This window comes from Cynoglossus semilaevis, chromosome 9 (assembly GCF_000523025.1).
Source record: "Cynoglossus semilaevis isolate Cse_v1.0 chromosome 9, Cse_v1.0, whole genome shotgun sequence".
NCBI classification, from domain to species: domain Eukaryota; kingdom Metazoa; phylum Chordata; class Actinopteri; order Pleuronectiformes; family Cynoglossidae; genus Cynoglossus; species Cynoglossus semilaevis.
The window spans coordinates 4,256,082-4,269,572 of NC_024315.1; the positions used below are offsets into that span (position 1 = coordinate 4,256,082).

At 43.9% G+C, this 13,491-nt stretch overlaps 2 protein-coding genes across 4 annotated transcripts in view; both read right to left on the reverse strand.

Annotated features, from left to right (window-relative positions):
* The window catches only part of gtf3c1 (general transcription factor IIIC subunit 1), an 18,332-nt gene extending 17,370 nt beyond the window's left edge, over positions 1-962 (reverse strand). The window contains exon 1 of one of the 2 annotated variants that reach the window (XR_003050574.1): positions 308-962. Coding sequence is in view for 1 of the 2 variants with exons in the window: in XM_008316580.3 (XP_008314802.1) it covers positions 308-528 (221 nt within the window). In the remaining variant the exon portion in view is untranslated. The remainder of the gene's footprint in view (positions 1-307) is intronic. The other variant, XM_008316580.3, reaches the window with a different exon arrangement.
* A 674-nt stretch (positions 963-1,636) lies between these two features.
* LOC103383461 (axin-1-like) lies at positions 1,637-9,462 on the reverse strand. 2 transcript variants are annotated; one of them, XM_025058558.1, is made up of 13 exons: positions 9,328-9,462; positions 8,131-8,807; positions 7,400-7,593; positions 7,161-7,325; positions 6,918-7,052; positions 6,716-6,812; positions 6,360-6,497; positions 5,777-6,167; positions 5,174-5,351; positions 4,907-5,080; positions 4,485-4,784; positions 4,258-4,407; positions 1,637-4,162 (listed from the first exon to the last, which is right to left on the reverse strand). In XM_025058558.1, the coding sequence occupies exons 2-13, from the start codon at positions 8,371-8,373 to the stop codon at positions 4,036-4,038; spliced, it is 2,292 nt and encodes a 763-aa protein (XP_024914326.1). In that variant the 5' UTR covers positions 8,374-8,807; positions 9,328-9,462; the 3' UTR covers positions 1,637-4,035. The 2 variants fall into 2 exon arrangements, with proteins under 2 accessions (XP_024914326.1, XP_024914325.1); XM_025058557.1 differs by having other exon boundaries at positions 4,907-5,083.
* Positions 9,463-13,491: the final 4,029 nt, after the last annotated feature.

Sequence of the window (13,491 nt, forward strand, 5' to 3'; positions counted from 1 at the left end):
ACAGAACTACAGCTCTGCAGAACTACAGCTCAGTGAGTATGATTAAGTTGATTGAGTTTAATGATTAACTAATAGAAGCTTCATCGACTAATGATTTGTAGTTGTATGGAGACGAGGAATGCCTCCTTCCTCTTGCACTAGTATTGAATTCGACTTGACCAGAACAGTTCACTGTGGTTGAAGACTACTTGCAGTGTGCTTTACACAGGATGCTACTAAGCCAAAGCTAACACCTAAGTAGTCGTGTGATTAATATTGCCACAGAGCAGCTTTAACTAGCATGGTCGGAGACACACAGTGAACTTACCTGTCGGTCAGTACAACGTCGTCTCTTTCCTGTGGAAGCTCGTAAAACTTCAAGTCGCTGTTGTTGACAAGCGACTTCCAGATTAGCTCTTTGGTGCAGTCGTCATTCTTTAGAGGGAACGTAGGCTGCCGATCAATTAACCGAATCCAAAGAGAGGGAATAGTGATACCGTCCAGTCCCTCCAAAGCCACTTCGTCTACTACTGCACTCAATGGATCCATGGTTCTGTTAAGCTAACGCAAACATGCTAACTTTGCTAACCATGTAGTAACCCTGCTTTACATCATACACTAATTTACACAGGATTCATAGGATTATTTACATGCCGTCATAAAACAGCAGTCATTGCAACGCACGTGTTGCAAATGAACAGCTTGTTTTTACTAAACGTTACGTCGATCGAGAAGTCTTTCCTTTTGACATATCAATTGGTGGTTGTCAACAGCTAGAATATACATTACTGCCACCTACTGGAGAGAGGATAACAAAACGTACATTACAGCAACAATAATTCGTGAGTATGCATTTACAAGAACTCAGGAACTACAGTATGTGTATGATGCTAGCCTAAACGAACTTTTTTCTTTTTGCCGTTGTCAGTTGTACTACACGGCCCCGCCATATTGCACTTTTAGGAGATACAATTTAGCCCCGCCCTTACGTCAAAAGAAACGGAAACACAGCCAACCTACGCGATCTTCTAAGAGGTCGTTGATTGGTTGTAACACCAGCCTCGCCTCAATATGAAGCTGAGACGAGTGGGATTTCCTTCGTAAAATTTAAATTAAGAGCTGGTATTTCACTTAATAAATAAAGGCAGGCTGTATATGTGTGTGTGTGTGTGTCTACGTTCATCTGAGCATGATTAAACATGCTGCCTTTATGAGAATATTGTTGCTTCTTTATGTTTTGTTTTGTTTCGAAGGTGTTGGGTTTCGGGGGTGCCTCTCACCCTGGTTGGGATATAGAAGACACAGCCAAACATTTTTGGGAACTGCTGACTTAGAAGATAACCTATAAGGCCTCCTTCATGGGCCAAAATGTATGATAATTCAACAACAACAATAATAATCAGCATCATCATATTAATAACCACAAAGTCAACAATGTCCCCAGTGTGGGATCAATTAAGTGTGAACAATCTAATCTAATGGAAATAAACACACGGAATCCATATTATTTACAAAGTTCATGGACACACACATTTAAACATACACACACACACACACATACACAACTATACATGCATACTTAAATATGTTGGTCTGCACCCGTGTGTCCACATATACAAACATATTCTGAGAATCACAGAGATAAACATGAGTCCTGTTTCTTTTAACATCTTTATTATGAAGTACCTTTTAAAAGAAATGTACAAGTGGAACCAGCACAGTGACATCTTGGCGTTCAACTTTGAAAAACAGAAACACCATGAACGTGGTGCAGGTCTGAAGAAATGTATGAAATGATAATGTACATATTTACAGCACAGAGTATCAGAACCAAAGTGAGACAGCATGACTGCAGCTAACGTCTAACAGGACAGAGGGAAAATAAAAGTGTGATTTCTATAGATATCATGACAAAGGCACTGTGTTTCACACAAACTGACGCAAATATTTTGTTCTGTTCACCAAAGTAGTGTCCCAGGAAACACTGTTCCCGGGAGCTCTTTCTAACACAACAGGTAAAATAAGAGGGCTATAGCAGTTTGTACATAAAACAATAAAAACAAATAGATTATTCAACCCATCAGGAAAACATTCCTCATTAAGAACATGCTTAGTGTATATTAAAATGACAGCTTTAATAAACAAATACATGTCTAAATCTTTAAATTTCACACTGAAGGCCAAATGTGTTGGAGTAAGGACAAAATAAATGTTTTAACAATCCAATGTTTCCCTTACAGGGCAGAAAAAAAAATCAAAGTGTTGTTCGACATTCTCACGTTGATTTCTGATGACATTCAGTTAACCTCCGTGACAAAAACAGTCAGGCGAGGAGATGGAGGAGAATCTGAGAGTTTCGGGGGGGGTTTTAACACAGAAAACATTCAGCCAACTTGAGTGTGTTGCCTGTGCAGTTTATTAAAACGTGTTAAATCAGTGGTCAATAGAATGGTATGGTGAGATGAACATGTTTCTTTGTTTAAAATATTAAACTGCAGCCAGGAGCCAATTAGCTTAGCTTATATAAAAAGAAGACAAGGGGAAGGAGTGGATCTAGGCCTAAAGTTATCAAATTAAACTACCTTGAACCTTAAAAAGTGTTAAATAATATATTAAATACAATTTAATTGAGAGCTAAATTATTTTACTAACTGTAGGTAAAGCTGCGTGGGTTGTTGGAGGACATCTTTACTCTTCAGTGTGGACAACAAAAACTGCAGCTGTCGTCCTGGCTTCTTTGACCTTTACACTAATGAATTAACCGTTTATTGTGACCTTGACATGTGTAGCACAAGACCTCAACTGTTTAGAATTACACGAAGGCAGTGAGATATGCTCTTTGGCTGAGTTCACACAACTGGGACTGACACAGGCGATCACACTTTCCGATGCACATTAAACACATTTTGGGAATAATGGCAGAGACAGACGGGAAGGCAGGCACCGAGACGCGCACACGGCATCCTGACGTGCAAAAATAATAACAATACAAGACAGCATGAGGTTCACAGGCAGCTACCGAAAGAAAACAAAAAAAAAAAACAGGTGTTGTGGTCAAAGTTGTTGCATCATCAGTGTCCAACAGAGGGTTACCGTGTGTTTGGGATTTTTGAGGTGAATGAACACAACAGAAAAATGAGAAAGGTAAACAGTACAGAGCTGAGGTGTCTGAATGTGGTTTAGACAAAGGACAAGAAAAATGGTTGCCCTGAAATGACTAATGACTGAGCTTCAAAACATACACAAAAATACAAAGTGGAGATATGACAAGATTAGGCTGCATTAGTAAGTTATAGTACCTGCCTTGTACATACACAAGTCAAATTAAATGAAAACAAGTAAGTAGGATACTTGTGTTTATCAAAAATATGTAGCTTTGGTAAACAAGTTACGTAAAGAACGCTTGTCCACAGATGTGGATGTGAGAACACTACACAAATCCAGGAGTGGAGGGTGAGAAAGATTCTGTTTTGAGGCTGTGAAGTCACTGAGAGGAGAAACAGGCAAACACACACTTGAAAAAAAGTTCCACTCCCCAAAAATCCTCTGTCCTCTCCTCGTGTCCAGCTGATGAGGAACAGAGACAGCAAAAGGCAGTGAGACTCCAGAATGGACCAGGACTGCATTCTTGACTGTCCAAGCACCAATTACAGAGTTTCCGTGGTAATGTAGCAGCATCGTAATGGTCTGATGGAGGACAGACGCCTCCTGGTGGAAGACTTTCCTCTCACCCTGGTTCCATCCACCAACATAAGAAACGGACCCGATTCAAATGATTACAGCCGTCCTTGACTATTCACACCAGAACAAAGACAGGTGAAATCATTTCAGTTCAATCCAACTGAGCTTCTTCCCTCCATGTGGCTTCGACACAGACAGACGTATTCCATAAATAAAAACCAGCTCCTCTGTCAACACACTGCTCTGTCCATCTTTCTACTTACTTCTTCTGTTTTCACACAGCTCTGTTTTCTTACCAACCCGACCCGTTCTCTTTCTTTTTCCAAATGATTATTTTTTTTGTGCAGGTATTCATCGTCTTACGGTTCCCAAATCTCAATCAACCTTCTCAACTTTCCCAATGATCTTCTCCTCAAAGATTGGCAAGATGGCGTCATCGTCGCGCACTTCCTCAAACACTACACCACAGTCAAACTCGTCGCTTACTTTCTTGAAGTAGAACCTGTGCAGAGAGTGTCCAGAGTTGGAGTTAGTTCTAGGAGTCAGGTTTTAAATGAGAGGACAATCAAGTACACGTTGACTATGAGACCTTCTCACCTGTAGTGGCCCTTTTTCGTGAGCAACTCTTTGAACTGACCCAAAGTCACCACACGACCTTTGACTGATGTCCTGTACGGGATCGGCTCTCCACAAAAATAGTAAGCGACCGTCATGTTTTCACACACTTGGCGTTTACCAGACTTGTGCCTTCAACAGAACACGATCTGGGTCAATAACACAAGCAGACACAGTGAAACGGCCGGAGCAGGAAGACGTCGCCTCACCTCTGCTTTGCCTGCTGTAGTGCGTTCCTCCTCCTCTCTTCCTCCAACCTCCTCCTAGCCTCCTCTAGTTGGGTAAGGGGGTTGGGAGCTGGATTGGGGGGCATAGCTGGGTCCTGGATGAACGGGTGTGAAGGCTGGACCTGGCCAGTCGACGAGCCAGGGATAGTGTTCGACACTGATGAGGGGTTGTTTCGGAGCTGAGCTGAGACCCAAGGGTGGACGGCGCCAGGGCGCTCCACTGAGGTTGGCCGTGGAGACTCGCTGCTGGTGCCCGTCCTCCTGGAGCTACTGGTGCTGCCGCTGGAGAAAGAAGCAGAATGGATGTATTACAACATATTTCAGATTGAGTCGATCCACTCAGTCACACTGATTTTAAATCATTTAAATTGTTTGATGTAGTTTCTCCCCCAAAGTGAACTCACCCGTGGGAGCTCTTCCTTTGCCGTTCTCCATCCATCATCCATTGCAGGATCTTCTGGTTCCTCTCCAGGTCCTCCAGTGGCACCTGAGTCTCCACAGCCCGCCCACTCTCATCCACTTTGCCTGATGTCTCTGAGGGCTTCTTGCAGCCTCGCCTTGACAACGTGCTCCCTTTACTGCTGTAGAGTGAAGAACGGCCACACATGAGAGAAGTCAAGTACAGAAGACACCACTAACTAGCAACAACACCCACAGGTAGGCAGACTTACCCGTAGCCCATTCCCTCCAGCGTGCTGGCTCCAGCCCCATCAGCGTAGTTACGACCCCTCCCTGGATACTGAGCAGCTGGGTCTCCGTTCCATGGGAAGTTAGCCTGCGACCTGGAACCTGGTTCCTCTTGTCCTTCTCGCCCTCTGTGGTGGTAGAGCTGCTTGTGGTGGTGAATACCTTAGGAGGACAACAGGGTCATTAGTGACCAACAATACTGTTTACACAATTGACATTTTACTGAAATTATACAGCGTATAATACTTAATGTGTTTAAACCCCACTTCCAGAAAAGTTAATTAACTCCAAGACAATGACAAAACCTCATTCTGCACAAAATGAAATCAAAGGCTTTGAAATTCAGGGCCGAAAGATGAAATAAAGTACAACTTCAAAAAGAACAAATGACCCAAAGACAACACAAGGGTTAAAAGGTGTTGTGCAGCTTCTCACCGTGCAAATAGAAGTGAAAAAGTTCACACACATCTGCTCAAGCAATGTTAGAATGAGGAGCAAAAGTTTGCAATAAATCTCAGACAGAGCTTCTATTACTAAGACGGAAGTCTTCTTTCAGCACCTCCTTCAGTCGGAGGAAGTAACTCTACCTTTGACAGCAGCAGGAGGAGCACTGTGTCCTCCTCCTCGGTGTGGGGGGTAATGAGGCGGTCCAACCCCTCCGTCAGGTGAACGTGAGGATTTGGGAGGAGTGTGTCGTCCTCCTCCTCCTAAGGTGCTGTTGGTTGCCCCTGGTGACTGGCAGCCTGGGGTTTTCATCACACGTGACACATGGTCGTCCAAAATGGACTCAGGGTCATCTTCATGGGAATCCTCCATGGCAACCAGGCCGCCGTAAGTGGTGACTGTTGCCGTGTTAGCAGTGGTCTCTGAGTAACGGGCTCCGTAGAGAGGAGGAAATGAAGAGGGGAGGGGAAGTGGTATGCTGTGAGAAGACATGGAGGTTGTCATGGAGATGTCAGCATCATCCCCCTCTTCTTCCTGTTAGGAATACCAAACAAACATTTTACTCCCTGCTCATGGACCATACTGGATGTCCTACGTATGTGAGGCCATGACGGACAACTGGTTAAAACAAGGGGCTCAGTGTTCACTTTCTATCACCACTAGATGATGCTAAAGCTGTCATTTGTTACAGCACAACCACAACCACAGCAGCAGTTGCACACTTACCAGTCGTACTCTCTTCAGCCTCTCTTCAAGTCTTTCCTGAGCCTCTCTCTCTCTGAGTACCGTCTCCAGCCTGCTGATCAGCTCTGCTGCAAACCTCTCAGGCTCCACGTGAATATCCTTTGGCATGCGGTACGTGCGCTGCAGGAGACAGAAGAACAGATGTTACACACCTGACGTAGTTCACTATGAATCAGGAGCCGCTTGTTTTGTCTTTGATAAAATGAATAAATAAGATGTATATATGTATATGTATATATATATATATATACACAGAGTATATATAATTCATACACAGATAAACAATGTGGGTTCTAGCTCATGATGGTAATGCTGTAATGAAGAGTCGTTGAACTCACAGGTATATGAGGTAGGGGCACACGTCCATTGGCTTTGGCACTTTCATGCATCTCTTTACGATGCTGCTTTCGATATCGATATGGAGGAATACCGTCTCTGCACGCACAAACATGAGTAAAGAGCCATGAAAAACAGACAACAGAGGTGCAGTGTTGTCACCTATCATGTATCGGAGATTTTCTTTTTCCAAAGTGCACTCACACACTGCTGTCAGTCAGCGACAGTGTGTCTGCATCACTCGACATGCTCTGCTGCTCGCTGTCATTGGCGCTGGTGGCTGGAGCACCAGCGTAGCCCATGTTTAAGTAGTATGGGTTAACCGGTTCCCTCCAGGGTCTGTGGATGTTCAGACAGAACGTCAAGGTTCAAAGTTGCCACTTCTTCTAGTACTTTTAGCTGGTTGGTATGAACTGACAGTACAAATACATGGCTGTAGACACAAACCTGTACTCCCTGCTTTCCTGTCGCCTTCTGCTCACTGACACTCTCTGTGTCGCCGTCTGCATCAACAAGCTGTGCGTCAGGCGACTAGCTGGTGTGTCTCCACACTCCTCATCTTTTTCTTCATCATCCTCCCTCACTCCTCCTCCGCCACCTCCACTACCACACCTGAGAACAACAACAACGCTCTGACCAAATACTCAAAATATGATGATGACATTTTTGTCTCAGGATCCTTTTACCTCCACTCGTCATCTTCGGGAAGGGTGGGTAAGTATGCCGGCACAGGCTTGGAAGGCCCCGACGAAGGGCTCTGATCGCTGGGGTTAGGTTTTGGACTTTCTCCTCCAGTTCTTGTGTACTCCAGGTACAGATCTGACTTTAGGAACAGAGGATAGGTGTTCTCCTCGATCATGGCCTGGATCTCTGTCTGGGCCTTGATGATAAATCAACGACACATGGAAGAAAAACATAGCACACTGACATCAGGTAGAAACCAACAGAACCATGAAACACTGATGACTCAACGCATTGCCAATTCATTTACTGAATCTATGACATCTTTCTTGGACAACAACTGTTGGTTAAGGCACATGGTTTGGCCTCAGTGCAGCTTTGGCTGTGACGCTCCATTATGGGCCATCAGAGCACAATCCATGACCATGATCTCTGTTCGTTACAAAGCTACAAAGTGTCACACCATGGGTAAAGACTAAACCGTGTCTCTGTCTGTGACAACAGGAGCTGCTGTGTTTTTGACACAAATACTAAAGGAAAGGAAAGTGAACTCCTTGTCCTTGTGACACACATCACTGCACACAACAGTGATCAGTGGTGAGTCTAGATGATATGGAAGCGTAAACATCTGTGTTTACAACTGTTGTCAGTGTGATCAGTCATGACGAACAGACCAGGCCTCGACGTAACAGAACCTACAGAATGACTTCTATAGAACAGAATGGTTTTTAAATACCTGTTCAAACATGGCAGGGTCTGGATGCGGCTTCCCCACGCAGTCTCTGATGAAGCTCTTGGTGGCTGCTTTGATCTGCCTCGAGACAATCCCGCTTCCGTCGACAATGTACTTCCTGTAGATGGCCTTGGCCAGCTTTGCCCTCTTCTCTTGACTGGTCTTCCTGAACCCCGAGCAAGCAAACCAGAAGTCCAGAAGGTCCGCACACACTTCCTGACGCAAGCTGGATGCCTTCCTGGTCATCTAGTAGTGAGTGAAGGGACTCAGCCCACTTCAGGTACGGCGGAGTCGGCGAGGCTGAGCCCTCCGGTTCATAGCCCAAGTCTAGATCAGGGCGGCGTGGAGTTGCAGATGATGAGGAGGGTGTATAACTTGAAGGATCCCCCATTTTAGACAACGAGGATGACAGGGGATAGCCGAGTGTTTGGGAAAACGTATTTGGACGGGTGCCGGCCGACTGGACCGGAGGGTCCACGTCAGACCCCTCCTCGCCGGGAACTGGAGGTCTGGGAGCATCTTCAGTAAAATGGGTAGGACCGTTCATAGAGGCTACAACCCCACCACCGCCCCTGAACCCAATCCCATGTAATTCTCTGACTACACTCATGTCTCAGATTGCACAAGGCAGAAGTCAGATCTTCGCCTCTGGCAACGGTTCTGCTGGCAAATGGTTCACCCTGTGTTGGAGAAAAGAAAAATGCTTTAGTCATTTCTCATCATCCAATAATGGGACTCAGCTGACAGACAAACAAACAATGACTGATCAGTCACAGCATTAATAATGGAGTCTTCACTCCACAGTTACAGGAGAGTGTCTGTCTCTTTAACGTCCGTTTCAATAAATCACCAAGATGGAAGAGCTTCCCAACTTTGGGAAACTATTAAAGCCAGACGCCACATGTCAAATCACAAAAGAAGGTTTGTTTGAAACATGGGATTAAATAAAGCTCTATGGAGGTTTGCTGAGAATTAAACACGAATGTTGTATTGACTGTTTATCGATTAATGTGTGGCCAATCAGAAAGAGCACTGGAAGCAAGTTATATACATGAAAGTCAATTATTTGTCATTGTTTGACAGTACACCACTGCACACCTCCAAATGTGACCTCTGCATTTTACCCACCACCAGAGTCAGCAGGGGGAGGCTTAAGCGTCTGAGGAGCAATATGTGGAGATGGTGCCATGCTCAGAGTACCTTAGTGGTAACTTGGCAGCTGCTGGACTCGAACATGGGACCTTCCCAGACCAGTCTGCTTCCTTAACCACCAAGCCACCACTCCTCCAAAATGTTGTTACAAAAATTCAACAAAACATATTTCAATGACTATATGTACACATTAGAAGAGCTGGATGCCTTCCTGGTCATCTAGTAGTGAGTGAAGGGACTCAGCCCACTTCAGGTACGGCGGAGTCGGCGAGGCTGAGCCCTCCGGTTCATAGCCCAAGTCTAGATCAGGGCGGCGTGGAGTTGCAGATGATGAGGAGGGTGTATAACTTGAAGGATCCCCCATTTTAGACAACGAGGATGACAGGGGATAGCCGAGTGTTTGGGAAAACGTATTTGGACGGGTGCCGGCCGACTGGACCGGAGGGTCCACGTCAGACCCCTCCTCGCCGGGAACTGGAGGTCTGGGAGCATCTTCAGTAAAATGGGTAGGACCGTTCATAGAGGCTACAACCCCACCACCGCCCCTGAACCCAATCCCATGTAATTCTCTGACTACACTCATGTCTCAGATTGCACAAGGCAGAAGTCAGATCTTCGCCTCTGGCAACGGTTCTGCTGGCAAATGGTTCACCCTGTGTTGGAGAAAAGAAAAATGCTTTAGTCATTTCTCATCATCCAATAATGGGACTCAGCTGACAGACAAACAAACAATGACTGATCAGTCACAGCATTAATAATGGAGTCTTCACTCCACAGTTACAGGAGAGTGTCTGTCTCTTTAACGTCCGTTTCAATAAATCACCAAGATGGAAGAGCTTCCCAACTTTGGGAAACTATTAAAGCCAGACGCCACATGTCAAATCACAAAAGAAGGTTTGTTTGAAACATGGGATTAAATAAAGCTCTATGGAGGTTTGCTGAGAATTAAACACGAATGTTGTATTGACTGTTTATCGATTAATGTGTGGCCAATCAGAAAGAGCACTGGAAGCAAGTTATATACATGAAAGTCAATTATTTGTCATTGTTTGACAGTACACCACTGCACACCTCCAAATGTGACCTCTGCATTTTACCCACCACCAGAGTCAGCAGGGGGAGGCTTAAGCGTCTGAGGAGCAATATGTGGAGATGGTGCCATGCTCAGAGTACCTTAGTGGTAACTTGGCAGCTGCTGGACTCGAACATGGGACCTTCCCAGACCAGTCTGCTTCCTTAACCACCAAGCCACCACTCCTCCAAAATGTTGTTACAAAAATTCAACAAAACATATTTCAATGACTATATGTACACATTACTCAATAATAATAATAATAAATGCAACATTATCAAGAAGAAGAAACACGAGACAAACAGTACTGTAGCGTGCTGAGATAAGTAGATGCAAAAGGAAAAAGGAAAAAAAGGTTGTCCTAATTCTAAAGCGTTGCATTTCACATCACATCACATTTCAAAAAGTGATTAGAAAAGTGAGATAGTTTACTTTTCTCCACAGAAAGTATTATATCAGAGGCAAGCTTTAGTTTAAAAGTTAACTCATTTGACAAATATTGAAATTCAAACAACTATTTCGATATTGTACCATTGTTGTTGTCAGAAAAGTCTGTTGAGTTTTCAGTACAATTGTCTAAAACAAACCAAGGCAAAGGGTCGAGGACCTCAGAGATGTTTCATGAAACACAAACTTCACTATAACCATGTCATTACTACAACTTTACAAACGAACAATACCAACAATAAATACCCCAAGCTTTATACTGTGTTTCATTTAAAAAACAAAAAACAAAACAGGAAATGTTTGGCTGGTAAACACCGGTGAAACAAACTTTTGAACGAGTTATAGGTCAAACAGACATTGTCTCGGAACGGAACCAACGGTTCAATTTAAGCAGAAAGACCGTCTGTGACTAAAAACTCTGAAGTTGTCGTTTTGATGAGACTCGATACATATTTCAAATGTTTTTGAAGCTTGAGTTACAATCGCCAATTCAGACTAAAGCAACAACTCCAGTCTTTGAAGACAAGTCGCCAAGATCAAGTTCACCACTAAGTTTTTGTTGCTAGTTCAACAGCGACATTAAACCCAGCGCCTGGAAGCGTCCACGCAAAGCTAACACTTCAAAACCGAATTGTCTAAATAACCAGCGAATGTTAACAAGCCGAGACAGCTAGCTAGCCTCGCAGCAATGCCACCACAAATGCCAGCGCTTTAACGTGAGAATCTCATTCATGTTGGCCTGCAAAGATGGTGGGGGATGGGTACAGAAACAAACTCTACAACCACACAAGACGGGCCTGCATGCACAACACTTCCACACCACAGACACAGGCGTACTTTTTTCGTTAAATGGTGAAGAGCAAAGTGACATAAAACCAGCGCAAACTTTCAATCACATCAATTGGGACAAATCGGTCGGTTTTGGATGTTTGGAAAGAAGAAAGTCAGTGCACGTTTTCACTTTGCTGCCTGCAGTGGCTGCTGGATTTTGTTAGCCTGCTAGCTAAGCTAGCTTGGCTAGGTGCGTTAACGTCCCGTGTTTTCCACCAAAGTGTTCATCTTACCGTCTCTGGAAGCGCGGCCCCCTTAATCCGCTGCATTGGGGATATTGGCCCGAAGCGTCTGCTCCAAAGCGCAGCATATGGATACTTTTCCGATATCAGATATTCAGCAAAATAGCTCGTTGTCTTGTCCTCAACTCCCCATGGTGGCTGGTTTCAATAATACCGAGCGAGAGAATACGTGCGTGCGCGCAAACGCCGTGCAGTGTGTAGCCCGTAGCACGTCCATAGATCTTCAACGAATAGAAACGACACATGCTTGGCAGCAGAGGAAAAGGGACGTCGTTAACAAACTTTGATAACTGTTACCATCACAAGGTTCACGGAAAATACAATATGATTTCATGTTTTCTGACAACATGTGTTAAAGCTGACTGATCTACACTGATCTTGACTGTCCTAAGTTTAACATTAACATTAACACAATTCAGTGGAAGAGGCTGTTTATTAATCAATCCTAATCTTTATCAAAACTCAGTTGCGGGATAACCACATTGTTCTAAATTCTGACAAAATAAATATTAATATTTTATTTCAAAAATGAATTAGAACAAGTCGGTGATAAGAACAAAGGTGACTTTAAGCCTTAATCACAGAATCAACCAATCATTTCTGACATAAACAGAGGTGCGGTTTTGCAGGGTATCTGTTGTAGCTCTGTTTTATTAATCATTTACATATTAATGTAGACTACAACTGGAGGATTAAAAGGATCTCAATATAAAGATTTGTGTCAAATAATCTAGATCATCTTTTTTTACTACTGCACGCCAATCGGTTTTCTTGTTTTTTATTATTTCACGATTTAGCTATTCTGGCAGTAATGTAAAATGAATGTATTTATGTTGATTGGATTTTTACAACACGCTCTACATTTACTCTACTGTATATTCTGTCCTGTTCTCATCATCACTGACGACCTGATAGCTGTTAACCATGCATTCATAAGATTAGTAAGAAAGCTCATAATTACCTTAATAAAATGAACAGGGAGGAAGCAAATATACTTTTTTCCATTTGGATTAATTATGAGGTTAAATGAGTGATAAATATGAACTCATAAATGTTGCTGAAATGAAAAAGTTATTCAGTATTATTTTTTTCCACGTAAAATAATTCCTTAGTGTCTGACAGTGTTTAGATAAGGTGACGTCAAAGTTATGCATCATATCAGTGCAATCTGTTGCAGCTCTCATGGTTGTGGTTCGGCTGCGCCCCTAGCGACATAATTGTGTCATTACTTATTCCTAGATATCCAAACGTTTTGTATGTCTAATTTAGAAAACACCTAGAGTAATTTCATGACACACAACTACACACGGAGAGTGCACTCTGAACTGTACGTGAAATAAGACACACACAGAGTAGAAGACAGAGAGAGACTCACCGTGGTCCGTTCACCCATGAACAGGTGGTCGGTAAACAGAGGTGTGCGTTTCCAACACAGTGACCGAGGAGACGGAGCGAGGGAGCGGCTGTCGACACCTGAGCAACCCGCTCATCACTACTGTCTGCCGGCTGTCACTCAGTCAGGAGCACGGTGCTGTCTGAAAGTGTGTGTGGGGGTGAGAGAGAAAGGCAGACAGGAGTGGTACAGAAGAGGGGGGGGGGGGGGGGGGACACAGGAAGAGA

Excerpts from the sequence above, each read along its gene's own strand:
- LOC103383461 (XM_025058557.1), bottom strand. The coding sequence starts at position 8,373 with ATGACCAGGAAGGCATCCAGCTTGCGTCAGGAAGTGTGTGCGGACCTT. Across the intron at positions 7,594-8,130 it reads ACCCTGCCATGTTTGAACAG|GCCCAGACAGAGATCCAGGC; the intron begins GTATTTAAAAAC and ends TTTATCATCAAG. Across the intron at positions 7,053-7,160 it reads CAGGAAAGCAGGGAGTACAG|ACCCTGGAGGGAACCGGTTA; the intron begins GTTTGTGTCTAC and ends GAACATCCACAG.